We start from the raw sequence: 26,525 nt of genomic DNA, 5'->3' as shown, positions 1-26,525 counted from the left end.
CTGCCATTTCAGTTGCCCATGCACATGGCCAGTCTGTTAAATCACCCGTGATTTCCTCGTACTGCCCATTTTTGCATCACGTAGCTGCTTAAAATTGTGATTAACTCTGATCTTCCTGTTCCACTTGTGCTGCGAATCACCTAAACGAGGATGCACGTTTAGTTTTGCTACCAATACAGTGATACTTGCCCAATTGCCTTGTGTCCACGTGCACAAACTCCTTTTCTTTTTCAACATTCTCAGTATAACAAGTGGGCATCCAGGGGCTGGTAAGCCTGGATTAATCCCAGGTTTGGGCTGCTTCAGGAGGGATTAAATACCATAATATTGGCATTAACACTGTAAGAGCAGAGCACAGCTTTGCAAAATGCTTATGTGGCACAAAGAAACTTTACTGCAGCCTTTTGACTCACGTGCTGCTTTCTGCTTTGGGCTGGGAAGGAGAAAACTGGGGTTTCTAGAATTACATCCCAATTAGAATATTTGTAATAATAGAGATGCAATATAAATAGCGTTACGGCAGAAGGGAAATCTCGGGGTAATGAATGGGTGCGACCTGCCTGTTGCTGTCTTGGCTTTTCGTTCTGGCTCATCCAACCCTTCCCTCTCCGCCACATCTGGTTTTCATCTGCTACAGGAAAACCAAATAATTTCAATAAAACTGGGAGAAAACATAATGTTAAAAAAAACCCAGTGCAACCCAAAACTATTGATGTTCAGCTGGTTTTGAAGTGGGGTTATTAATGAATTTCATCAGCCTGGGTTATTGACAGAGAGGATGCTGAGCTGGATGCTTCAGTAAATGCATCATCTGATAGACAACGCAATTACAAATTAATGAGGTCAGAGCGACACATTTTTCCTTACGAGGGACTGAAATGAGAAATAACGTGAGTGGAGGTTACTCTGAATCTTGGTGCACCCCCAGCTGAGGTCTTGGTTCTGATTAAGCTCATCATTTAGGCTCATTTGCAAGTTCAGAGTGTCAGTGTCTGTTTAATTTCCATCACATTAGCAGTCCAACCTTGACAAACTTTTGAAAGCGTGCTTTATTGATTATTAGGCTTTTAAAGAAGCGCATGGGCTCGGCGATGTGCAGATGGAGTATTTGTCTTGCATCGAGCAATATTGACCTGAGAAGTTGTGCACTCAAGGAATATTTAGTAATTCTTATTTTCCATTTAGGCCGCTGAACTCTTGCAGACCATTAGATCAGCTGCTCCTGCCTTCACTGGCTTTTTGTTGCTGTGAAAGCTTCGTAAAGATATAATTATGAGTAAGCAAAATATTTCTGGTTTTCCACATGAATCGCATCTGTTCGGCAAGAGAAATGTAGGTGGGAGAAGGAGGTTTTTGAATAACGAGGTTGTCTTACCTGCTGGCTCATTATGGTATAAAGGATCTGTGCAAGCAAATATTGAAGTCTGGAGGAGCCGTAAGTTTGCATTTTGACTTTAACTGTTGCAGTTTTTAAATTGCTTTATGGTTATCATTTCAGAAGATCTCAAGGGCTAATTTTTCCAAAGAGTTTAATTAGATTTCTAACTTTCAACTGGAAATTCAAAAAGTAAAGCAGGTTTGAACTTATTATGAAGTAAAAAAGGTTTGGACTTACTGTTAAATTTTATACTTTGAGAAAAAACACTGTATTTCCATTTATTTGACTTGATTCAAACACATTCAATGGGACTTCACCCCAGACTGCCAGATCCAGGCTGCATTTTGCTTAGGAGCTCGATTTCTTCGGACAAGAATGCATGACTGGGATAAGGTGTTTTCAACTGCTGAATTACAGAGGTATTTTATTTCTCTCCTTGATATATTTATTTTTTAAAGTGGCCCTGGAAGACTTGCAGATGTAGTAATAATCCCCAAACCGTTCATACCATACATTTTTAGGCTGGCTTGGGATCTCAATCCCATTGGGAATAGGGTCACTGTGTATTTATGCCACATGTCCCAGGGAGCAGCAGAGCACGGAGGGCACCTCCTAACGTGATGTTACTGCTCAGCGCCGCTCATCTCCAAACTTTGATTTTGGAGCACCAATTCCATCCTTTCTTTCTTTTTATTTTTGTACAGTCCCTGATAGAGTGGTTTGGTTTTTTTCGCACCTCGTTTCAATTTCCACCTGGATTTTAGTTATGATAGTGACTTTAGACTAGACGGCTGATGAATTTCCAGTTGCTCCCGTCTGCCTGGACGTCATCCAAGGGGAGAAATGGGGAGAAAGCAGCAGAGAGCAGGCGAGATGAGCAGGGTAACGGCCTCACGGAGCGGATGCCGGAGGCCGGGTGACCAAAGCCTTCCTGCTGAAATCCGGCCAGCGCGAGGTAGGACAATTGTGCTGCTGTTCTCTGCGGGACTTATAAACAAGAGGATGAGGCTCAGCAAGAGAAAGAAAGGTTTCTTTCTGTCCTTTTCCTTTTTGTGAGGTTTTTTAGCTTCCTTTTCCATCCCTCCTGAACTGCAGGCAGAGCTATTTAGAGAAGAAACGCTGTTTTCGCATGCATTGGATTTTTTTAATGTGGTATTTTAATTGCTGATGAAAGTCAAAGAAATACATTTAATACTGTCTCTTTAAAGATGCAAGCAAACCCCTCCTTAGCTACTGCTAATGGTATTTTCTTTGAGATTTCTAAAGCTGATTCGAGTGAGCAGAAGCAGCGTCCCCATCTTTCCCTTTCAACATAAAGAGATGAGCTCCAGTAATTTCTGCTACATCTTGTATGTGCCTTGTTGATGCAAAAAGGAAACAGAATAATAAGTAGCTTTAAAAAGATATATAATGAATTCACATCACCCCAAATGCAAGCTGAGTGGCAGAGCTCCTTGCTTTAACCCCACTTGCAGGATGGTCTATTCTTTGAGGTTTCCTTCAACTATATCCATATAAAATCTTTCCAAATCAGCCCAGGTGATGTGCGTGATGACATTTTGAGTATACAATAACTATTCTATGACCATTAAAGTGCTCATCTCCCTGGTGTTCTCCTCAGGTTCAGATCTGGGTGATGAATAAAGAGAATAAACAGATTGGTGTCTGTTGGTGGTAACTATAGCTATATCTATAGACTATGTGTTGTGTGTTAGGTCACCGCCCGCTTCCAAATAACAGATGAAAATGTGGTTTTGTGTAGGTTATAAATTAAATATTGCTGCTCAGCACAGGGAGTGCTTGTTTTTCCTCTTCCCTTTTCACATCCTGATGCTCCCCTGGTTAAAAATTCTTTCCTCCCATTGAATTCAACTGATGAATCTCTTGCTAAGTTGGGAAGAAATAATCTGAATTTGTACTGGAGCTTTGCAGTCTGTCCCAGCCTGGCAGAAGACGTGTAGTCAAAAGCTTGTTGTGTTTTCCAGCTATTCCAGTTAGTCTGGTTAAAGATAATGTTGCATCCATCTACAAAATTTGTCTCGCCTCTATCTTTATCCCATCGCAATACCAACATCAGGCTGCGAATTTCATTTGTTTGCTATATATTTAGTTACAGAAGAAATACCAAAAAGTTTAAACACTCTACAGTGATTCTTCCAAGCTTGAAAGAAGATATTCTGGTCCAGACGTTGCTGTTGTGGAGCTCGCAGGGTTCTACAAGGTGAGTTGGACACCGGTGGTTTAATCACACAGAGACGGAGCACGTCGGGTGAATATCTGCAGGGTGGGAAGCAAGCGGAGAGGGTTTGTCAGGCTGCATGGTGGTGATTAAATAGAAAAGGTGTTAAAAATATAGGTGTACAATCCCCATCCACTGGAAGCCACGTCTTTAGGAAAACAGCGCAGAGAGAATTTCGTGAGCGCATGCTCTGATGAAGCCATCTTTGGAACAGCCATTGCTTATTTGCATGAAATTAATTGGAAAGCAGAGTCTGTCGTTAGTGTTTGCTCCAGCCAGCAATGCCCCGTGAGTTTTCCCAGTACATCTTCTGCGTTTTTCCTGCTATCAGCTGCACAGAGCGTGGATTGTTTGTGCGTGACACCCGGTGCAGCCAACAGAGGTGAATCCCTCATTGATTCTGAGCAGGTCCTTGTCTGGCCAGCCATCACATCCCTTTTTTTCAGAATACCTTATAATTCAAATGTACTGCACATTATACATATCATTGTTTTTGTTATATTTTTCTGAAAAGCAAAAAGGTTTAAAAAATTGGTGCTCCCCAAAGTCACGTACAAAAACTAAAGAGATTGTAGAGCTAAACGCTATTAAATGTCTTTGGGGACTTAATTTGCACTGCGGTTCTTGCACGTCCTCCTCTCATTCCCTGCTGTGCGGAGCTCTGGAGATTGGCTCATGTGCACAGTAAAACGAGCTCACATCTGGGAGGACCCTGGCTTCATTTGCTGCAAAATTTGGGAAATATATCGCGACTGATGGAGGGGGGAGCCCAGAAGGAGCTTCAGTGACTCTCAGATGCTGCTCTGAACATTGGGACTGTGTTCCTCCCTCTGCTTTGCTTTGTTTCGGTCGAACCTCTAATGCAAAATGTGTCTTGGGTCTGCCTTTTGCTCCTTGGTGTCTGAGCACTTCAAGCCTTGCAGAAATACTGAATGTATGAAACCACCTTACAAATTAATACTCAGAATGTTGTTTAAAATCCTGCCCATTCATGGAAGATAATGAGGCTACTTTTCTTACAACACACATGAAAAAGTGGAATAAGGTGAAGATACTTGACTCCTCACTTCATGATCTCCCTTGCTTGGCCAAGGTGGATGAAGAGGAGCTGCTCATCCTCGGCACCGCGGCGCACCAAAGTTAGACTGGGTTTAACACCTGCCCTTTGCAAAAAGCAGGGGAAAGCACGGGCAAACGCTCCTGATACGCTGCCGGGGTGGGCTGGGAAGCGACAGCTCATTCTCCGCTCAGAAACCTCTTCTATTACAAACGGAATCGTGAGGCCGTGCCCGTCTCGTGCCTCGGGGCATCGCCCGCCCCGCGCTCGCCTTGCAGCTGTTCCTGGAGCGGGTGGTGCCGTGTCGGATTTACCCCTGGCTTAGTAACCTTTTTCAGTTTATAGAAAACCTCTCCCTTGTGACCTCAAAAATCCCCACGTTTAATACCTTTGGGAAGGTGACAGGCAGTATCTATTTACTGAATTGTCCTATTTTGCTTTATCTGACAGCTCAAAATACACAGTTAAGCAGTTGCATCCTCTCCTAAAACAAATCCCTGATAGGAACACATTGATTTTCGAGATTTCTCTTCTGCTCCCTAAAAATAATCAGTGCCAGCCATTATTTTTCCTGACACTTATCAGATATTCTGGTCACTGATAATTATTGTTTTCAATGCGATGTATCAGTCTGATAACTTTTTCGGTGCTATGCATCAGTCTGACTCCTGCAGGTTTTGTGGTCCATCCCTTAAACTCAGTAATAAGCATTTTTAGGCCCCCGTTTCACCATTTGAACTGTGCTAAAAAGGGGAAAAGACATTTTTATGGCTGGATCAGGCATCCCAACCTGCCTGTGGCTACTGAAATATCCCAAACGCTGGAAAACATCAGCCGTGGTGTGAGTAATCTAAACTGTGTACGATGCGCAGAAATGTGGTGCTTCGGTTCAACAGCACTTGAAATTTTGGAATCGCATCAAGAAGAGTTGTGGATTATTTATATAATCCCAGGGAAGGGCTGGAAACGTGTACATTCACGTTTAACCTTGTCCTTACTCGTGCGATAATTTCCACTGCAGAAAACAAATGTGGTTTATATTGTGTTGATTTAATGGCAGAGCTCTGATATGAATTTTTTTCTCTTTTGAAGGGGAGGGTGTGTGTTATTTTTTGTCTGTAAGCAGCAAAAAGTAGCTGAGGTCTAAGAGGAAGGATAACACAGGCAGAAGCCAAGCTGGGGCTCGTATTACAGTGGTATGTTTTTGTTTTTCTTCATTACACATATTTCTCTTGGGAAAAGCAGGAAAAATATGTGTGTAAAATATACATGAGGGCTCCGTGCCTCTGCTAAGAGGTTCCAGATGGGAGGCGTTATGGTAGGGACGCTTTCTCCTGCCTTTTGGTTTGTGGCGTTGATTTTGGTGACAAACTGCAGAAAAACTTGTGTCGGGCCCAGAGCAGTGAATGCCTCAATTTATTTAGTATTTTTTGGGGCTAAGTATACAGTGGGAAGTTGAAGCTTCATTTTTAAACACTTATGGCCCTGTGTAGAATCGTTATATTTAAAAAAAGAAGGTTTTGAAGAGCCTTGGAGAGGTCTCCTCCAGGGGCTGGAGGGTGTCCCAGGGTTGAGCACCAGATGCCTCTTTATTTAATTTAGAGGCTGATGGTTGGTGAGGGGGAATTGGAAGCTGGTGAAGATGCCTCTCCAAGGGATGTGGCTCTTACCCATGGGCGATGTTTCACTTCTAAGTGAGCTCTTGGCTCTGGCTGAGGCTGACGTTGCATTGGAGACTCTCCTCTTCAAGAAGACCTTCCCAAACCTCCAAGGCTCGTTTCCAGACCCATCCTTGGGCTGAAGGTCCGTAGCTCCACCACCTGAAACAAGCAGCGTTGCAGCAAGAACCACAGCCCAGGCTGGGATGAGACATTGGTGATACCAACCTGTCATCACCAGCTCCTCAAATAAGTGAGTCACAGCTCCGGCAAGCGCTTCCGAGTGTTACTAGAGCCGTCAAAAGTGCCAACGCAGAGAAGAGCTTACGTACGGTAAAACGTGTCCTCCTACAACTTTGTCCTAAGGAAACTGAACCTCCTGCATGGATGTTGTTGTGTAATGAAATTATGATTTTTTTGTTTTAATATGTATTGTACCATTTGAATCATCAATGTTTCCAAGACAATGTGCCAAAAAGACCCAAACCACGTTGCTTTTGGAAGTATGTGGAGCAGTGGGTGAGGACTGCATGTCCACGGCTGTCTGTAAAGCTCGATGTGCTTAAAAGCTGTGGGAGATGCAGCAATGTATTCCCACACTGAAACACATGGATATTTGTCTGGTTTTGGAAATGAAAAAGTCATATTTTAATTTAATGGTGGCTTCACAGCAGCTGAGACCCAAGCAGTCAACAGGAGACCCCAAAGCTTCAACCTTGAGCAAAAGGGGCTCAAGGGGTGTCTTATTTTGCAATAAGACTTTATTTAGAGTGAAAGAAATCAACTGTGGACCCGGCTCACTGCAGGGTTCTCTCTAGCAATTCCAAAGAAGTTTTAATTGCAGCATCGACTGTTCGTGATACGTCGCTGTGCTTGATCTAGCTCTGTAAATGGATTTTGCAAGGTGGGGAAATCATGGCATGACTTGATGTTGTGCTATATAATATAACCTATTGGATATTCACTTTAAATATGTATTAAGAGGTTTTTATCTGTCAATATCAGTGCTGTTTTGTTCCTGCTCTAGTGCTCATTTACTGGACTTCTATTGCCTACAGGGGGAGCGTAAAATCTCCTTAAGCCACGTCTTGTTTTCAGCTGCTCATTTCATTGCTCTGTGATTGCTTTATATCTCTATTGGTATAAAAGGTAATTTAAAGCACTAATTAAGGAGATCTTACTCAGTCCTGGGACACTTGTTACCTGAATCTGATGTAGCAAAGTTTGTGTAGGAAAACTGTCACCATTTGGGAAGAGAACTTAAGTAGAAGGCTTTGCCTTACTTTGGGTTTTTATTTTGTTGTGTCGTGGTTACATAGAAATTCTTTCTTTTATTTTATTTTATTTTTTCTGTAAAAGGGAGGAGCTGAAATGGGCTGATCCTGTGCTTAAGTGTGGGAAAAGGAGGAATATTCTGCCAGCGTTGAAGGGTTTGCCAGGAATGCAGATGCTAAATCCTATTTCTTCCATGGCTGATAGAGCATCTGGAACAGCAGAGCTTTAAATCTCCCAAACAAATGTGTGTTGTAATGACTTTTATCATACTTTATCTAGGCTATCTTACTCTATAAGTGGATTTAATGGTGCTCTTGATATTTCCATTACATACACCGACACTTCTTTTATTCAGTTAAATTGACCCCAAAACCTTATTCAGCTCACCGCTCTCCCATCAAAAGTCATTTTCTCCCGTATTTGTATTAGGGAGTTGGAAATGCACAAAGCCAAGAGGTTTTAACTGACCCTGTATTTTAAGCCTAATTTCTACAGAAGCTTTATTGGTTAATTGTTTCATCCCAGGATGGCGACTCCATTCAGCAGAAGGGGAGATTTCTGCCCTTGAATGATATCAGTTTCGCTGTGGCCAGGTAGGTTTAGCACAGACATTTTACAATGATAAGACATTTAAGCTGGCTTAAAAAAATGCATTACTAATTTTACAGGAGAAAGCACTAGACTTGTATTGCAAGGAAGGAAAACATAGGTCCAGTATTTTCATTTTTAAACTCATTTTTCAGCAGCAGCCGGAGCTTTGCAAATACTTCCTTCCGAAAATACCCAGTTGTTCTATTTTCTGCAACCTTGTCGCGCTGCGGATTTTGCCAACCAGGAGGTGCCTTGGCGGTTATCAACTAAATGCATTGAGAGGCAATACCTTGAAACGTGTTGTGAATCCGTCTAAATTGTATCTATATCCTGCTATGTGTGAGAGACTTGGAGGTTTTAGATATATATGTGGTCTTTTCAAACTCCTATTTGCCATTTGCAGTCTTCAACAACTAGAATTTTTTTCTAAAATGTTGGAGAACAACATTATGAGTTTGGAATCGAGCAAAAATGAATGTATTTTGCCATGAGAGACCTGGTGTTTAAACTGCTTTGTCACCCTTGAGGCCTGAAGTGGAAAACTGGGTTTTGGCTCCGCAATGCTCGTTAAGGGCAAGAATAACGCAAGAGAAAGCGTGCAAAGGACTTAAAGGTGGGTGTTGGGCAGTGGGGGTTGCAGGTCGCTCTCGGTGAGAGCTCCGCTCAAACTTTGCCGCACCAACCCTATAAATACTCTGCGGTTTGTGCTTTGGACCAGAAAAGCAGCGACGGTTTCATTAGGTAGCGTGGAACATCCAACCACAATAAAGAGAATTGAAAAGCGAGGTGCGAGTGCTTGAGCTCGTATTTAATGGCCATAAACTAAATTATTCAGTGTTGCTGCTTGAGCGCGCAGAACAACGCCTTGAAGGATTCGCACAAATGGTGGTTTATTCGCACAAATTCACGTTGCAGCCCATCTCTTCGAGCTTTGATACTTTTCGGGTGCTTATTGCAGTGTCGTGGTCTCTGCTTTGAGGTACCGGACAGAAACCGAAAGCTGGGGGGGCTGTTTCAGAGCGGTTTAGAATACAGGTTGATGGGTTTTATCAGATGGCAAGCTGCAGATTTAAAAGGAATATTTCCCCGGGCAGCAGCAATAACAAGAAGGGATTTAGCAAGGCTCTAACTTTAGTAGTCTAGAAGCGCTTTATGTTCTGGTCATAATCCGATATATTTCTGTTAAAAAGCAATATAACAGGACAAGAGTGCTGGTTGCAGGTTGAATGAAAACAGGTAAAAATGATCTTTATCATCCAACTGTTTATGTTTAAAGGTGTAGAAAGGAGTTTGTAACTACAGAGAATAACTTAAAATGTTGGTGAGTAACCTGGTCACATAAAAAAGACATCACATTTTCAAAATTAGGACTTGGGCTCTTTGGGCATCATGGATTCCACACTCCTCTTCTGGCCTTTTCCAGCACATATATATGCAAATATTTTAATTCACAAATATTCTCTTGAGTTGCATAAGCTTTTTATTTCCCCGGCTGCTGGATTGCTGGCTGACGCCTCGAGTTTCCACCTCGCTTATACGGTTACAAGTCATTCAGATTTTATGAATACGTTTGATTCACGCATTTCCAAAATTCACCATCCACCAGGGAACACGAATCTTCCAGCAGTCTCTTGTCTGATATTAACCTATTTCTTGGCCCTGGCATAAACGAACGGCACTAAATTTTACTCCCAGTCCCTTCAGTGTCCCACGATGGGATAAAACTATTAATAGAACTATTCTGCCATGGCATAGCCTAGATTGAGATTGAAGCAACTGGCTTGCTTTTCTTCTGATATATTCATGGTATGGCTTTCTGAAAAATTAAATTTACACTTCAAGTGGATGGGAATCCATTTCAAAAGCCTTGTCTGTTAATACAGTTCTCTCTCTAAATAGCAAAGAGAAAATGATGTGTTTATTTGTCCCCCTAAGGGTGAATTCTAGAGGCACATTTGAGAAGGGTGAGGAACCTTAAATACACCAGCAAAGGCACCTATTTCCATTAGTGCTTTCACTGTTATTCTACAGGGGAATGCAGCTGTTATTTTATAAGGGAATGACATTTAATGAGGATTATGTATATAGCAGCATCTTATTGTCACTGCCATATGAGAACGAGTCACTGCGGTGTTTTCCCAGACGTAGGGATTTGGAAAAATCACCGCATTTCATTAAAATAATCCTTATTAATCTGTAACTAATCCAGATTGCATTAATATTCAGCCCAAACTGAAGAGAGCATGAGCCCTCGGGATCAGGCGAGGAGGAAGGTGAAGTACCCAGCAATGAAACTGTTAATGATCATTTTTCCCCTGCCATCGCCGATAAGCGTCCCGGTGTGCAGGAGGGTGGTAGGAGGAAGGAGCTGCTCGTTCCTCGGTGGAGCCACCAGCCTCAGCTCCTACAGATGAATATATTGAATTTGATTCCCTTCCAAAAGTTGGGCCCTGGCCAGGAAAAGCTTCGGTCTCCCCGAGAATTTAAGGAATGCTCTTACAGAGTTTTACCCGTTGAGCTGCGCGGCAGCTTCGAGTCAATGAGTTAGTAAAAGGAAATAATACCAACAGAAGATAATTTGTTTCAGGGAAGTAGTCAGAACTTATTTCATATTTTCCAAGACTCAACTATTATATTATGCCCTGGTTGCAGAAGGACATGGTGTCCTGTTCCAGTACATATAGATTAGGCATGCATAAATTGAATTAATAGCATTTTTTTTTTTTAATAACCCAATAGTTCTGTTAAAGAAACGCGGTGAGTAAAGCAAACAAAAATGTCTGAAGTTGTCTCCAGTTAAACATCAGGCATTTCTTTAGCTCCTTGTTGGCCCTGCCCCAGCGTGGCTTTGCCATCGTCATGTTGAACCAGACGCGATCCAAGGAGCTTTCTCATTTACATCAGCAAGAAAGAAAAACGCATGAAAGAGGGATATTATGGGTTATGATTTCTGTAGGCGTTTGGATTGTAAATCATCATGTAGTCTGGCGTATTAATCCAGGAGAAAAAGCTCATAAAAAAGAGGACTCCTGCAGTTCCCCGCTCCTGGATTCGAAACAGTTTTTTCTCCTGACTCCAAATATTCTCTGGTACAGAATAAATGAGATTTATTCCTGGGTAAGGCTCTTCCCATAGAAATCCTAATAAATAGACCTTATTTCATCTCTGTGAGCTATTGTTTGAGGTACAAGCACAGGAACTGAACCAGAAAATCCTTTTAATTTTTCTTTTTTTTTTTTTTTTAAAATTCTTTATTAAATCATATAAAAAGTGGAACAAAATAGGGTTGCTGTCCATTTAGTCTGTTTTGAGTTCACGTTGTTGCTGGCTGGTCTGTTCTCAGATGTGTAGAGTCTGACATCTGGGCAGGAACAACCCCAGGTTCCAGTGTAAGTTGGGGAATGACCTATTAGAGAGCAGTGTAGGGGAAAGGGACCTGGGGGTCCTGGGGACAGCAGGGTGAGCATGAGCCAGCACTGGGCCCTTGTGGCCAGGAAGCCAATGGTACCTGGGGTGGGTTAGAAGGGGGTGGTCAGTAGGTCAGAGAGGTTCTCCTGCCCCTCTGCTCTGCCCTGGGGAGACCACACCTGGAATATTGTGTCCAGTTGTGGCCCCTCAGCTCCAGAAGGACAGGGAACTGCTGGAGAGAGTCCAGCGCAGCCACCAAGATGCTGGAGGGAGTGGAGCATCTCCCGTGTGAGGAAAGGCTGAGGGAGCTGGGGCTCTGGAGCTGGAGAAGAGGAGACTGAGGGGGGACTCATTCATGTTTATGGATATATAAAGGGGCAGTGTCAGGAGGATGGAGCCAGGCTCTTCTGGGTGACAACCAGTGACAGGACAAGGGGCAATGGGTGCAAACTGGAACACAGGAGGTTCCACTGAAAGAGGAGAAGAAACTTGTTGGGGGTGAGGGTGTCAGAGCCTGGCCCAGGCTGCCCAGGGAGGTTGTGGAGTCTCCTTCTGTGCAGACATTCAAACCCGCCTGGACACCTTCCTGTGGAACCTCAGCTGGGTGTTCCTGCTCCATGGGGGGATTGCACTGGATGAGTTTTCCAGGTCCCTTCCAACCCCTGACATCCTGGGATTCTGATTCTGTGAACAGCATTAATTAGGCATATAGAAAATCTATATTATTGCCTTCACTTGATGTCTTAGATTGCGGTTGATCCTATTACAGGGAAGTGCAAAATACCTGGTTTTGGGGAGAGGACGCCTGGGATTTAATCAGTTCGAGTTTTGAGAGTGTGAGCATCCTTGACACCCTCTGTTGGGGGGTAGAGATGGGCTACTGGTTGTGGGGGGGATTTTGGGGAGAAATAAGCAGCAAACAAGCACGGGCAGGCTGAGGAGCTGCGAAAGCTCTGCAGGGGATCGCTCCTGCGCTGCAGGTCTGAAATCAGCATCTTTCAGGTCCAACCTGCTTGCTTGGCGGGCTGCGGCGATCGCAGGACTTGTTTTAATCAACCAAAGTGAATTTATATGCAGCAGCTTGAGTTGAAACAAATCCCTGTATTCATATAGGAGGGGAAAAAAAGCACATTGTTATTCTGTTAACAAACCTCCTCTGGTTCTTAAATCATTAAATCTAACGAGATCGCTAAAGGAATCTTCCTGGGAAGCTAAAAGTAGACATGAGAGCAAACGTCATGCAGGTACCAAACATATCAAATACCTTTTCGCTAAGGTTTCATTTATCTTTTTTCTGCTTTTAGTTACAAAGTCTGAAAAGGTCATTTGAAAAGATTATAGATGTAAAGCCCTTTTAATCTTTTCTAATAAATAGCTGAGTAGGGAATAAATCTATTGGGAGCTCAGAGCTGAGCTCTGGCATTAAACCTCAGCACAAAACATGTTTGGAACTCAACATCCACACACAAACAACATTTAGAAATTATAATTACCTTAAATAAGTTGGGCTTAGAAGAAAAGGTGAATGATTATCAGGACTGGTTTAAGAAATGAAACATTAATTGGACTTGGCAGCTTGACAGATTCTGTCGCCGTGGGCTGGGTTATTATTGAAGTGATTTAGGCACAGTTGAAAATACCAGTTTTTACCGGAGCTGAGCTGCAGTTCTTACAGGTTCCCAATAGCTCTTCTCTTCAGACTTTTATTCTGAACGGTGATAAGTGACTCTCGGGATTAGGTGTCTCGGTTAGGCAGGGTTTTAATAAAAGCTTCGCATAATAAAGGAGTAAAAGCATTTTGATTTTGGGAAGACAACAGCAGCAAATTGAAATGACAGTGTCTGAAATGGTGAAAATACTCAGGGTTATGCCGGTGTTATATATACGACGTTGTCTAACATCTGAGGAGCCTTCAAAGCATTTTTCACCTCATTTAATATATAATTAAAAAGCAGCTTCCTCTAGCTCATTAAAATTTAGAGTCTTGTTGGAGCAGTGTACTTTTGTATTTATTTAAATGAATAGAGCACAGCCTTAATATAGACTATAATAACTTCAAATATTAAATCTCTGTTGTGCAGCTAACTCTATTTGTAAACAGTATTTATCTGCCCTTCATCAATACCAAAGTGCAAAGGAACACAGTCCCCAGAAGCTCATAGTATTATTTTATAGCCTATTCACCTCACTTTCACCATATGCTTTTTATTAATTACACAATGGTTGCAAACCCCCCCAAGCAAGTCATTTAAATAAGGGAAGGCACTGGCTCTTCAGGTGTAACGACGGCACCTCTCTCTTTTTTCACAGGCTTTTGGGAATGCGAAGACGGCACACAACAACAACTCCAGCCGCTTCGGCAAATTTATTCAAGTGAATTATCAGGAGACGGGCACCGTGCGCGGGTGAGTGGGAACCGTGCGCGTGTTCTTACCTGCACGAGGAGCTTAAATACGATGTTGTAGGGGTACACGAAAGGGGAGGTTCGTTGTTTTTGGACTAAATTAAAAAAAACCCAAACATGTATTTTTTAGTATATTTAAATTAGTAGATTTAGTATATTTAAATTGCACAAATACACCTGAGCTGGCCCGAAGCCAGCTGGGCTCTCTTTTATCACGGTGTCAGCTTGATAATTAAACTGAAATGAAACTTTTCCTCTTAAGCCAGCGGTTAAGACAAGATGGGGAAGGCTGGGTGATGAGGCTGAGGTGGCTTTGGGGCTCCGGATGTTTTAATCTGATGAGATGGAGCCAGACTCCTCTTGATCGCTGGCTAATTCCCCATATGCTTCTGTCTCCACCCTGGAGTCTCTCTTTAACCCAGCCCTTCACCAGGTAAAGCCTCTTCCCCCCCCTCCAGGCCATTGCAAGGAGATCTTTATTTCTGTGGTGGTTCTCCATGGTGTTTTGGCATCTCTTCTGCTTCCCAAAGCCGATGGGACGGATCGCTGGGACTCCGACCCCCTGCGTGCTTGAAAGCCTAGGGATGAAACCTTCTGGGTGGACTTAAGCCTGGCTTTAGACAATTTAGACAGCGTCAGGTTGTCACAAAGTGACTCAAGCCAGCTCTAAATGAGCAGGGCTATGTTAACTCTGCTCTTTCTCCCGGTTAATTAGCACAGTTGGAAAAACGAAGAGCAGAAGCGCCATGCCAGGGGCTGTAGAATTTCTGCAGCCAGCTAAGAGATCCCTTGCTGGGACTTTGTTGTTATTTTAGAGAGTTACTTTTAATTTTGTTGCTCTCTTTATTTCCCAGCAGAATGGTATCACACAAATAGCTTCCATTAATTTTTCAAATGAGTCTGGGTACTCCATGTACCTTCCTGCTGGGTTTTTCATCCTACGTCAAATCTGACGTTCCTTTTCTTTAATTCTGATGAACAGTTCTCTTAAAAGCCCCTATTTTATTGTTATTTTTTTAATACCTACTGAAATACAGGGTAAAAAAACCCAGCACACACCTTAACGCTGTATTACATTGACATACTATGTCAGCTCTATGGATGTAGCCTGTATTTATTCTTGGCAGATCGGTGCAAGTAACATAGTATTCATGCACTCTAGCTCATAAAATCAGAGGAATTTTCTCTCTTCTTTCAATAAACGCACTTTCACAGTCTTTTCTCGCACGGCGTGATGTGATTGTGCTTTGCTATAAGCTTGCAATGCTGCCCAAAGAAAATAAAAAGACATTTAAAAAAACCCGTGAGCTGTTCCTGGCATACGAGACCACAATTTTTTTCCGTCGTCTTACAAAGAAGATCACAAGTATTTCTTTTTTTCAAAGCTTAGCTCATATTTTAAGCACAACTATCAGACCGTCTTCTACATGTTATTTGCTTTGTTAATGCAACTGTGATTTGCAGCCCCGAAGCAGAAATTCTCTCTCTTCATAGGCTGAAAATAGCAGTTGGATATTTGCTATGTGAATATAATGACCCCAAACTTGAAGCGAATTGAAACTTAAGAGATGTAATAGCTCAGAGATTTAGAAGCAGCCAACCCCACCCCATGAAATGAAGCCTTTGAAGGTGTTTTTAAAATGGATGCAACGTGAGCGATGGCTACAGTTAAGTGCGTTCCCATCGGCTTTCCTGAATTTATGACGTCCTGCTCGACGATAAGCGAGTTCTGGAGGACGGTCTTTGCAACCTGCTCCATCCTCCCAGGATGATCAAAAGCCCCGACATCTGACACGCTCCATAAAACTGCACAAGAGCCAGATAGGAGGTGTTTTAATTAAAAAGCACCGGTGGAATGGGAAATGTGCGCAGTGGCGTGAGGCTGGATCTCAAATACCACGAGCCGGCGCTTTCAAACGTGCGCCGCTTGGCTGTTTATGAGAACGTGCATGTGAAATCCAGCCTCAGATTTTGGATGATGCGACCTGGTATGCTAAGTACAGGCTCCGGAGCGTGCTTAAATGAGGATTTTGCACGAAATCGTACTCCTAGAAAGCCTTTTCTTTGCTCTTAAAGGTAGATTTGACGTAATTGTCAACAGTAAAGGATGAAATGTGGTGACTGCCCTGCAAGAGCATTGCGCTGTGAGGCGGATGTGCCGTTTCCAGGAGCTGCCGTACCTCTGCAGCACCTCCAAATGATTGATTTTACCTTATTTTTTAGTGAAAGGAGGGGATAATTACAGAGATACAAGTAATAAATGAGTCTGGCTTCCCATTTGGAGGCTATGGGGGGATGCAAGCGTAGAGGTGCCTCCTTGTCCTCCCATGGCCAAAATTCAGGGAGTTTCCCAGTTCATCTGTTGGATGTCGGTGCCACGTCACTGGAAAAACACAGCGACATCATCTAAAATTACCAATTATAACTCCACTCTCTAAATCCCTATCATTACTGGTTAGTATTGTTTGAAAGAAAAAACCTGTCAAAGCTTGTTTTAGCTCTGCGAGCTTGAGAAAAAAAGACTTTAATATGTAAATGAAACATGTTTATTATGGTTTATTATGTAAACTACAATAAGGAGCTTCTGCAGTTGTTGATTTTTGGAGTTAATAACCCGAGTTTTTGCGGAGAAGTGGCTGCTCTTGAAGAACCGATGGCGATTTGGGGACCAGTCCTGCAGCTAAATCTGATTTCGCAAACTTTTGCACCCAGATGTATTTGGTCTGCAAGCAATTTGATTTTGCTGGCTTCGGATTAAATAGGTATCCGAGCTTCTTCAGCACTGTCAAACTTTCCTGCCCATAGCTCGTGTTTTTCATATCCAAGTTAGTCTTGGCTTTGTATCAAACCCCAAAAACCTCAAAAGCCAAATATAATATTGGGCTTGTTCTGCCTAGGAAGAAATTTATATAACTAAGTGAAACAAGGCTGAAACTTTTGTGTGTTTTTGGTGCGTCCCAGTAAAGCTGTGTTCATTTAAGTTGAACGGTGGGTCAATGAATGACGCTTTTCTTTTTGCCTTGCAGAGCTTATGTTGAAAAGTACCTCCTGGAGAAATCCCGCCTGGTCTATCAGGAGCACAACGAGCGGTAGGTGTCTGGATTTTGCTTCCAGGGTTGATTTTGACTTCTATATGTGCTGATAACGCCGCATTTCACATTCCTGACCCTGTTCTTCTTTGTTACATACTCCGCTCTCAATAATTATTACTCTGATTTAAAGAAATTTGCTGCTTCTAGTTGTATTTCAGCTCTTGGTGCTTCTCTCCCTGTTTGCTTTTTGAGACAGATATTGTGCAAGAAGTTTTCCCAAATGCTCATGGACTGATCCCAAAGTGAAATAGCACATGTAGCCTTGACAAATGTGCTCTTGGGTGATTAAACTGGGCTCCTCTTGGAAAACATCCAGCGGAAACCCAAAGTTTTAATTTTAGAAACACTGCGACGCTCTTAGTGTTAATCCCTGTCAGAGTCGCCATGAAGCAAAACAGATGAGTGTCACTTGGGGGGGGGTTTAGCATTAATAATATTCAAATATTTTGAATATTTGAGAAGCCATGAAAACGGAAGATTTTTCTGTTCTGTCTTACAAAGCAGGTATTGAAAGTAATAATAATTTCTGCATTGCAAGGAAATAAATTGTTTTGATTCTAATATAAGTTGGGGAATGACTCTCAGGATTCCAGTATAAGCTGGGGAATGAGCTGTTGGAGAGCAGCGTAGGGGAAAGGGACCTGGGGACAGCAGGGTGACCATGAGCCAGCACTGGGCCCTTGTGGCCAGGAAGGCCAATGGTACCTGGGGTGGGTTAGAAGGGGGTGGTCAGGAATTCTTTTAGTATAGATGTCCGTGGCTGGAAAAGAGGGATCTCATTCTCCATTACTTCATTTCATCATTTGCATCACTGCAAAGTGGGTACCGGCCATTTCTAAACAGTATTCAGGTCTGAGTTTGAAAGCTGGAAAATCAGGTTCTGAGCTTTACATGCGTTTCTCTGCTTAGTGCTGCTGCTTGTTGTGAAATCTAAGTTCTTTTTTTATTATTATTTGTCACCAGGAACTACCATGTATTTTATTACCTCCTGGCGGGAGCGAGCGAGGAAGAGAGATCAGCGTTTCATCTGAAGCAACCTGAGGAATATCATTATCTCAACCAGGTGGGAATTCTTTGCAGGAATCTAATAAATCATCTTGCCTTTTCTACTCCTGATATTTAATGCTAATAAAGAAAATATGCAAAATAGTGAAAAATGGGTTGTCTTAAGGCTCTTCATGCTCTTCCATGGTCAGAAATAATTCTGTGTTGGCAATCTGAACTCCAGATAAAAATAGTAATCAGTGTTTTCCATTTTTGTCCTGTCTGGGATCTGATAAATATACTGTGGTTTTATTTGTCAAAGGGAGAAACAATAATAATTTACGTGTTGTCTGTGCAAGTGTCATTTACTCATTAACATCTGTCTGCTGAGTAGGAGAAAAAGAGATAATGTGTTATTCTAGTAGCTCTCTGGGATTTAACATCTTGCATGGGGTAGTTCTAATTCTGTAGCTTCATGGCTGGCATGATCCTTTGAATTTAACAATATAATAAGTTTAATATAACTATAACCACAGCAACCATTGAAAATGAATTAAAAATGAATGAGGTACTACCAGTGGCTAACTAAACTCATACTTTAGATAATCAGATTTATTTCAGGTATTTAAGATGCTTAGGAATAGGGACTTCACTGCTTTTTGCTCACAAAAAAGAAAAAAGAATATGTGGAATAGTTAGGCTATATGTTGATTTTAAATAATTGCAATTTTCTTGGAGCTGAGACATGATTAGCAATAAAGAGTCATTTAAACCACAAGCTGGAGGAAACTTTTACACGCAGCAAAACTCAAATAGCCTTTAGTCTTTCTATAATATATAATTTAACTCCGAAATACATCTCAATTCCCCAGGGCTTTTTCAAGATCTTTTTAAAGTGGGCTATCAAAGCCAAAATCTTCTGTAATATTAATGACTCCCATCCACAGAATCACAGAATCCCTGAATCCCAGAATGTGAGGGGTTGGAAGGGACCTGTAAAGCTCATCCAGTGCAATCCCCCCATGGAGCAGGAACACCCAGCTGAGGTTCCACAGGAAGGTGTCCAGGCGGGTTTGAATGTCTGCACAGAAGGAGACTCCACAACCTCCCTGGGCAGCCTGGGCCAGGCTCTGACACCCTCACCCCCAACAAGTTTCTTCTCCTCTTTCAGTGGAACCTCCTGTGCTCCAGTTTGCACCCATTGCCCCTTGTCCTATCACTGGTTGTCACCCAGAAGAGCCTGGCTCCATCCTCCTGACACTGCCCCTTTATATATCCGTAAACATGAATGAGTCCCCCCTCAGTCTCCTCTTCTCCAGCTCCAGAGCCCCAGCTCCCTCAGCCTTTCCTCACACGGGAGATGCTCCACTCCCTTCAGCATCTTGGTGGCTGCGCTGGACTCTCTCCAGCAGTTCCCTGTCCTTCTGGAACTGAGGGGCCACAACTGGGCACAATATTCCAGGTGTGGTCTCCCCAGGGCAGAGCAGAGGGGCAGGAGAACCTCTCTGACCTACTGACCACCCCCTTCTAACCCACCCCAGGTACCATTGGCCTTCCTGGCCACAAGGGCCCAGTGCTGGCTCATGGTCACCCTGCTGTCCCCAGGACCCCCAGGTCCCTTTCCCCTACCCTGCTCTCTAATAGGTCATTCCCCAACTTACGCTGGAACCTGGGGTCGTTCCTGCCCACATTCCAGACTCTACACTTGCCCTTGTTCTATTTCATTACACTTTTCCCTGCCCAGCTCTCCAGCCTGTCCAGGTCTCTGATGGCAGCACAGCTTCCAGTGTCAGCCACTCCTCCCAGCTTGGTGTCATCAGTAACTTGCTGACAGTCACTCTATTCCCTCATCCAAATCATTGATGAATATATTGAATAATACCGGCCCCAGTGCCCTGAGGCACTGCACTGGATCCAGGCCTCAACTGGACTCTGCCCCATTGACCACGACACTCTGGCTTCTTCCCTTCAGCCAGTTCACAGTCCACCTCACCTGCTCTTAACAACTTGGGATCAGGAAATTTGTACAAATGAGTAATGAATTAAGAGCCAAAAGCTTTTTGCTCAACGCCTATTTTTTAAAGCAAATTTACTTGAACTATCCCCTGAGTTTGGATGGCTTCTCCACATCTCATGGCAGTGTCAGGAGTCCTACTCTGCAACTTGCTGAATGTTTCCTGTGCTGGTGATTCATATTGACAGCAGTGATTTGCAGAATTAGGTCCTTATTTGAAGTTCTTCAGGAGCTGGTGTTCTTTGACTTCTGTCTGATTGTAAAAGATACACATTTCTAAAAACCTTTTGAGTGTTGCTTTCTAATCGGTCAGAGAATCGCGCTTTTGCAGCACTTCTATGTGTCTAGAGCAGAGGTTGAGAGGAGAACTAAATATCTGCTCTTCAGTGCGATTTTCCCATCAATAGCACTTCAGCTCTAGATAAACCAAAGGTTTCTTTAACCCTGGAGAAAAAGATCTTCAAATCTATCATGGTTATTGCTTGAGATTGTCATGAAAACAGTGTGAACAGGAATTGTAGCACTGTGACTGCAAAAGTGTTAGAAATCTTACCTTTAAAACAGAAAACAAAGGCATTAATGACTCTGCAGAATAATAATAATAATAATAATTATTTTGCTTGAAAAGTTGAGTTGCTGCCTTGGTTATAGAGCAGCTAGGAGGAATGACTTTGAGGCTGAACACTACTTAACGCGCTCTGCCTTGCTTTCAGATGACAAAGAAACCCCTCCGAGAGAGCTGGGATGATTATTGCAATGACTCGGAGCCGGTCAGTACAAGAACCCCCGTCTTCGCTGTTACTGCTGCTCCCTTCAATTTTAGCCGCACCGAGACCTGAGCAGAAAGCAAAGTCCAATTAGTTTAACCTATTAATTACCTTGGGATGGTGTTGCTTGTGTGTTTACTCATTATGAGACTTATGTTTTTTCCTTTGCCCTTTTTTGGTTCCTTCCATCTGGAAAGCTTCTTCAAGAGCTAGAGATGGTCATCTTTAGCAAACTAAGAGGGTTTTTTTTGTTCTTTCTTAAGATAATACATGATTTATGGAAATGGTGATACAGCAGCAATGCGAAAATTGAAATTCCTTCCCACTAAAACAGCAAATCATGAAGCCCTAAGAGATGCACCAGTTCGTGCTGGTTGTAGCGGTGTATCTGCTCTCCGGCCTCCAAACGAACCCAAAACATCCCCCCGGGAGAAAATCAAACCCTGGTTTTATTCAGAACACAAAGCCAATTTCTTCTCCTAAAACAGTTCTGCTGACATGATCAACCTTTCCAAATGGATCAATCCAAAAAAGGGACCAGTGATGCTCTTCCCCCCTCCTCGGCTCCTCCTGCGTGCCCGAGGTGGCGGCACCGGCCGGTGACGCGCTCTGGGTGTCTGTGTGTCCCGTGCCGGTGTCTGTTGGGTTTGTCCTGCACGGGGAAGCACATTCCACATCAGCTGCATGTTGTTCCTGCTCATTTTGCCGTGTACTTTGTGGTTGCCCAACTCTAGCTGGTGTGTCTGGGAGAGTAAGAGGTGATGAGGTTTTGCTTGGGCTAAATACGTGTCTGAACAGCGAGATTTCAGCTGCAAAATCCTTAGGAGGGAAGAAAGGAGGGAAAGATTAACCCCCCACAAGGTTTAGAAATGTTGAATATTGTGTTAGCATCCTTAGCACATGAGAAACCTCAGAGGCCTGGGGAGTGAAGAGCAGATGCTTTATTAGATACCTTCACACACTGTACTATGTTGCAAAGGCCTTAATTGCTTAAAAATGGGTTAGGACAATTTACTGCAAGAATTAAAATTAAAACAAACCTCAAATTTACCACCTTGTGCAGGGCCCAGCTCAGGATCTCAGGACTGCCCACGTTACAGCAAAACCATGTGCTGTTACAATTCGGTGTTTGATTTCGCTCGGGATGGTTTTCTGTGATGCTTGTGGTAAATAACATCTTTGCTTCGCTTGATGATTCACTCTTAAACAAACCCTGGACCTCTCCCCATAACCACTGACTCAACCCATTGCAGATGTCGGGTTTATAAAGAAACTATTTATTATATCTAAACCCCATTTGTTATGTCTTCTTTACACTTTCCATGCATTGCTTCAGCTTTTGCTGGGAAACTAATTGGAATATTCACGATGAATTTGGTCTGTGGGCATGGACTTTGTAATGCTTGTCTGCCCTAATATCGAGGAAACGCCTTTCTTTAATAATTATCATCCATTTATCATCCATTAGGAAACAGTGCAGAGCTGAAATGCTACAGAGAGCATCTGCTTTTAAGTAGATAATTTACAAAAGGCCTTTCCATGTGGATTAATGAGTTGGGCAATTGTTATGTAAATCGTCAATTAAATTGCCTTTGGTGCGGATTGTGCTACTTCCGAGTTGTCTGTGGTATTTCGCTCTTGACTCGGGACTTAATTTTGGATGAATGATGCCACAAAATGAAGCTTCTCCAGCTTTTAGTCAAGGGCGTAAGGCTGTTGTGTGTGAGTGGTATCCTCTACTGGAATAAAATCTTCAGTAAGAATTTCTGCCCGTAATTCGTAGCTATCGCTGTAATGATGCGACGAGTGGGATGAAGAACGTGCCACTGATAGAGTTGTGAGGCTTTAAATGGCGACAGGCGCTTTGAGACACAAACCTGATGCTATAAAATAACTTTATTCTATATTTATGATTGAGAGGATGGGAATTTTTACACACAACAATGGGAAAAAGTATTAAACATGGGCTACGAAGGGAGAGAGCGTGATCGATAATCCACGGCGGGGTGCAAGATGAGCCAAAGGAAAAGGAACGTGGCATTAATAGTTTAGATACTCATTTATGGAGCATTAATCTAATTGTGTTTCCTACCTGTTGGTGCAGGACAGTATTAGTTGGGTCCAGAATGTCATCAGATTTCCCTGAAAGTATCAATAGTGCCATCAGGTTGGGGATCAGCCAAAAAATCAACTGTTCTGGCACATTAGCTTCCAAGAAATATAAAATGCAGTGGGTTTCAAATCCTCCTTTTTACAAAACTTCTCGTTTAGGAAACTTCTTGGTAGTTAGAATAAAGTTAGTGAAAAATAGATTTAAAACCTTCCCTTTTCTATGCAGGATTGAATTCTCTGATATTTTACAGAAAATTATGTCAATTCTATTTTAAAACTGAATTCTTCCTCGTTAGTGATAGGAACTCCTAATGGACCAGAACTTACTGTGGAATAAACTGCCTGTAAATGTGTAACATATTTCACCTCACTGAATCGACTGGGTTGGAAAAGACCTCAGAGATCATCAAGTCCAACAACTCTCGCTGTACTGATAGAATGATGCGACTCGCCTCTTGTGTTAGAGGTTAAGCCTCCAAAATAATGTATCTGCAAGAAAAAATAACAAAAAAAAATATACTAATGTATCTCTGAAGTTCAGGCTATTCAGAGCAAGGCATTTGTGGTGGAGATTGTAGAGTCCTTTGAGCGACCTTCGCTGGATAAAAACACAGTGCAGAGAAAAAATCATTAGTGTATTATTGTATGGAAATTTGCACTTTCATAAAGTCCTTGGAAAAGCAGATTGTCCTAAACAGCTTGATTAACCAGTTATTAATCTGGTTATTGAACTGGTTGATCAACCACATAATGTCCATGGGACCTCCTGGATATCTCACTTCCCATTGCCGATAAGAGGTGTGAAGATCATTAAATGATATTTATGCAATGTTGAATTGGCCATTTGGACCTGTCCTGATCTTAATTTCTTTCCAAACTCAATCTTTGTTTTTTTTGACCCAACAGGATTGCTTTTCTGTGGAAGGGGAGGACTTGAAGCACGACTTTGAGCGGTTACAACTGGCCATGGAGATGGTGGGCTTCCTGCCCAAGACGCGCAGACAGTGAGTTTATTTTCCATAGCGATAGCTTGGAGATTAAATTATTTATTATCTTAACAAATATCATCTCTGCAATCAGTGAGACAATTCACTTAACTTGAGCTAACACGAGGCTGGTGAGAAGGAATAATTGGTAAAACACACTTCTAATCCAACCCAAAATTCCAAGATATAAACAAAATATGCCCATCATTACTGTAGATAATGATTCTCTCTATGCAAATGGCATAAAGCTGGCACCTGGAAATATCCTTCTACTGTTCACGAATAGTCGTGCCTCACTCTGCGTGTTATGAATCCACATCGTGATTTAATCAGAAACTCAGATTATTAGTCATCATGCTTAATCCTTCACATGTAACTTGCTGGTTCTATAGACTCATTTCCAACTGGCCTTTGTTCACAAATTCACTGGAGGTGCTGGTTGAAGAACTGGACTTATTAGTTGGGTTGCAACAAGCCCTTCCTCTGATTGATTTACATGCTTGACATGAGGGTCATCCCCAACTGAAACCACTAAATCCAGAGTGTTTCTAAAAGATGGACCCAAATTCAAATGGAAATTACTTTGAAATTCAGTGTTTCACCCTGTCGTTCCTCTGGGTTTGATTGTTGGCTTGAAAGTCTTGAGCAGGTTTGAACGAATTTGATGAATGTTAGTAACAGGTATAAAAATATGTGTACTTAAAAAATAGCCTCAAAATGAGTGGTTTTGACGCTCTAAGTGCTGCTGAAAAGCACATTGGTGGCTAAAACACAATGAGAAATCTTGTACTTTTTCAACCCAAACGTTCAAACGATAATTTAATGAACATGGTTCTCTCAGTCTGAAACCCAGGAGGTTGATGTGGAAACAGAGAATTACTGCTTGGTTCTAATGGCACTTGAAACCCTATTCATCACCTGGGGTAAATGGCATTTATTCTGCTAATATTTAACATTTATATTATTTCTCTCTTTTGCCACTGGGTTGATTACCTCCTCTTGTTTCAAACATCATTTTTCTTGCTTTTTTAACACGTATCTGAGCCAGAAGAAACCCGTAACTGTGAGAGGTTTCCTGCCTTTTCCACATGATTCCTTATCTTTCAAGAATCAACTTTCTGTGTCAAACTTTTTCTAAACCCTGTTTAAGTGCCTGGACTGAGCGGTGTTGAATGTAAATCAACGCTTTTGGTTTACTGTGCAATAACTTTTCCTGGTGCACGAGTTCTTTTATGTCTCCCACTGAATTTTGCCTGTCAAAGAATCCAGTGGATTCTTCACTATGGGGGCAAATTTATTCTGCTTGGTGTTGTACAACTACTGTTAACAGCTGAGTATAGAAAAGAAGACTATTTTAATTATTAATATACTTCTATAAGTGATTGAGAGGAGGGGTTTTTTTTTAGAGGAGAGAGGGTATAACTTAAAAACGACCAAATTAAAAAATGGGTGGATGAATTTACTTGAAGTGTAACATCTTTCCTCTGTCTCATTTTGCTTGTATATTATAAAAGTAATAATGCTTTTTGATATAGGCTTTCTACCCAAGACTACATCTCATAAGGTGATAAATCAAATACAATGTGCCAGGGGACTGAGAAGGACGACCCACATGGCTGAGTCCCATCTCCCCCTTCATTTAGGGAATTGCACAATAAATATTTAATCTAGATACCTAGATCCTTGCGAATCATTTTTTCTTACAATACAGGGCACTATTTTATAACTGTGAGTTTGATATATTAAATAATTTCTAAGAAAGCCATACCAATGCTCATTTGGTACTGACCGAGTGAAAATCTGTTTTACGTGAGGCGAATGTTTCGTTTGAGCATTATTTTTGAGGCAAACATTAGAGGAATGAGTCAAATAGGAAGATAACAATTGTATGGTTGGGGTTATGGTTTTGTTTTTCATTAGCTTTAAGAAAAGACAAATGAAAATGAAGTCTCTCCGTTTCCTTTAGAATTTTCTCTCTCTTGTCGGCGATACTACACCTGGGTAACATCCGATACAAAAAGAAGACTTACCGGGACGACTCCATCGACATTTGTAACCCCGAAATCCTGCCGATCGTGTCGGACCTGCTGGAGGTAAAGCCTTCGCTTTTTCACGTGCACACCTAATGAACCACCTCCATTTTATAATAGCATTTATTGCCTCTTTCACCAATGGGTAAGCTCTCCTGCGTTACCATTACTACAGGCTGTTCACCATGAAAAGTTCTAGGGATTTTTTTAATGAGGTTTTGAACGGTAGGGTTTTTCCCCTAATCTTCACCTTCAGGTTTAATTGCCCCAAAATACTGTTTCTGCGGTTAAAATGTGAAAGATTGCATTAGATTAGAGTTTATTAGAGATGCTGGAGGGTGCATCTCATCCCTTCATTACCCATTTAAGGACTTATTATCCACACTCTTCCCTTAAACAACTGCTGTGCTATCTCCCTACTTAAAGAACTCGGGAATTGGCTCTTGGATTTTCATAGCACTTCATTAATGCTTTGAATTTCAAGAGGGGAAAGCTTCTGTAAAATATGGGTGTAAGCAGCTGGATGCTCT

General features: G+C 42.2%; 1 protein-coding gene across 5 annotated transcripts in view; it reads left to right on the top strand.

Annotated features, from left to right (window-relative positions):
* The window catches only part of MYO9A (myosin IXA), a 160,882-nt gene that overhangs the window by 44,857 nt on the left and 89,500 nt on the right, over positions 1-26,525 (top strand). For 4 of the 5 annotated variants that reach the window (XM_071813726.1, XM_071813727.1, XM_065847292.2 and 1 more), the window contains exons 3-8: positions 13,917-14,011; positions 17,037-17,099; positions 18,066-18,165; positions 20,814-20,870; positions 23,886-23,983; positions 25,932-26,058. In XM_071813726.1, the coding sequence (XP_071669827.1) occupies positions 13,917-14,011; positions 17,037-17,099; positions 18,066-18,165; positions 20,814-20,870; positions 23,886-23,983; positions 25,932-26,058 (540 nt within the window). The remainder of the gene's footprint in view (positions 1-13,916; positions 14,012-17,036; positions 17,100-18,065; positions 18,166-20,813; positions 20,871-23,885; positions 23,984-25,931; positions 26,059-26,525) is intronic. The other variant, XM_071813725.1, reaches the window with a different exon arrangement.

Source organism: Patagioenas fasciata, chromosome 12 (assembly GCF_037038585.1).
Source record: "Patagioenas fasciata isolate bPatFas1 chromosome 12, bPatFas1.hap1, whole genome shotgun sequence".
Classification (NCBI taxonomy): domain Eukaryota; kingdom Metazoa; phylum Chordata; class Aves; order Columbiformes; family Columbidae; genus Patagioenas; species Patagioenas fasciata.
The sequence above is the reverse complement of the archived record's forward strand: the minus strand, read 5'-3'. Positions and strand labels throughout refer to the sequence as shown.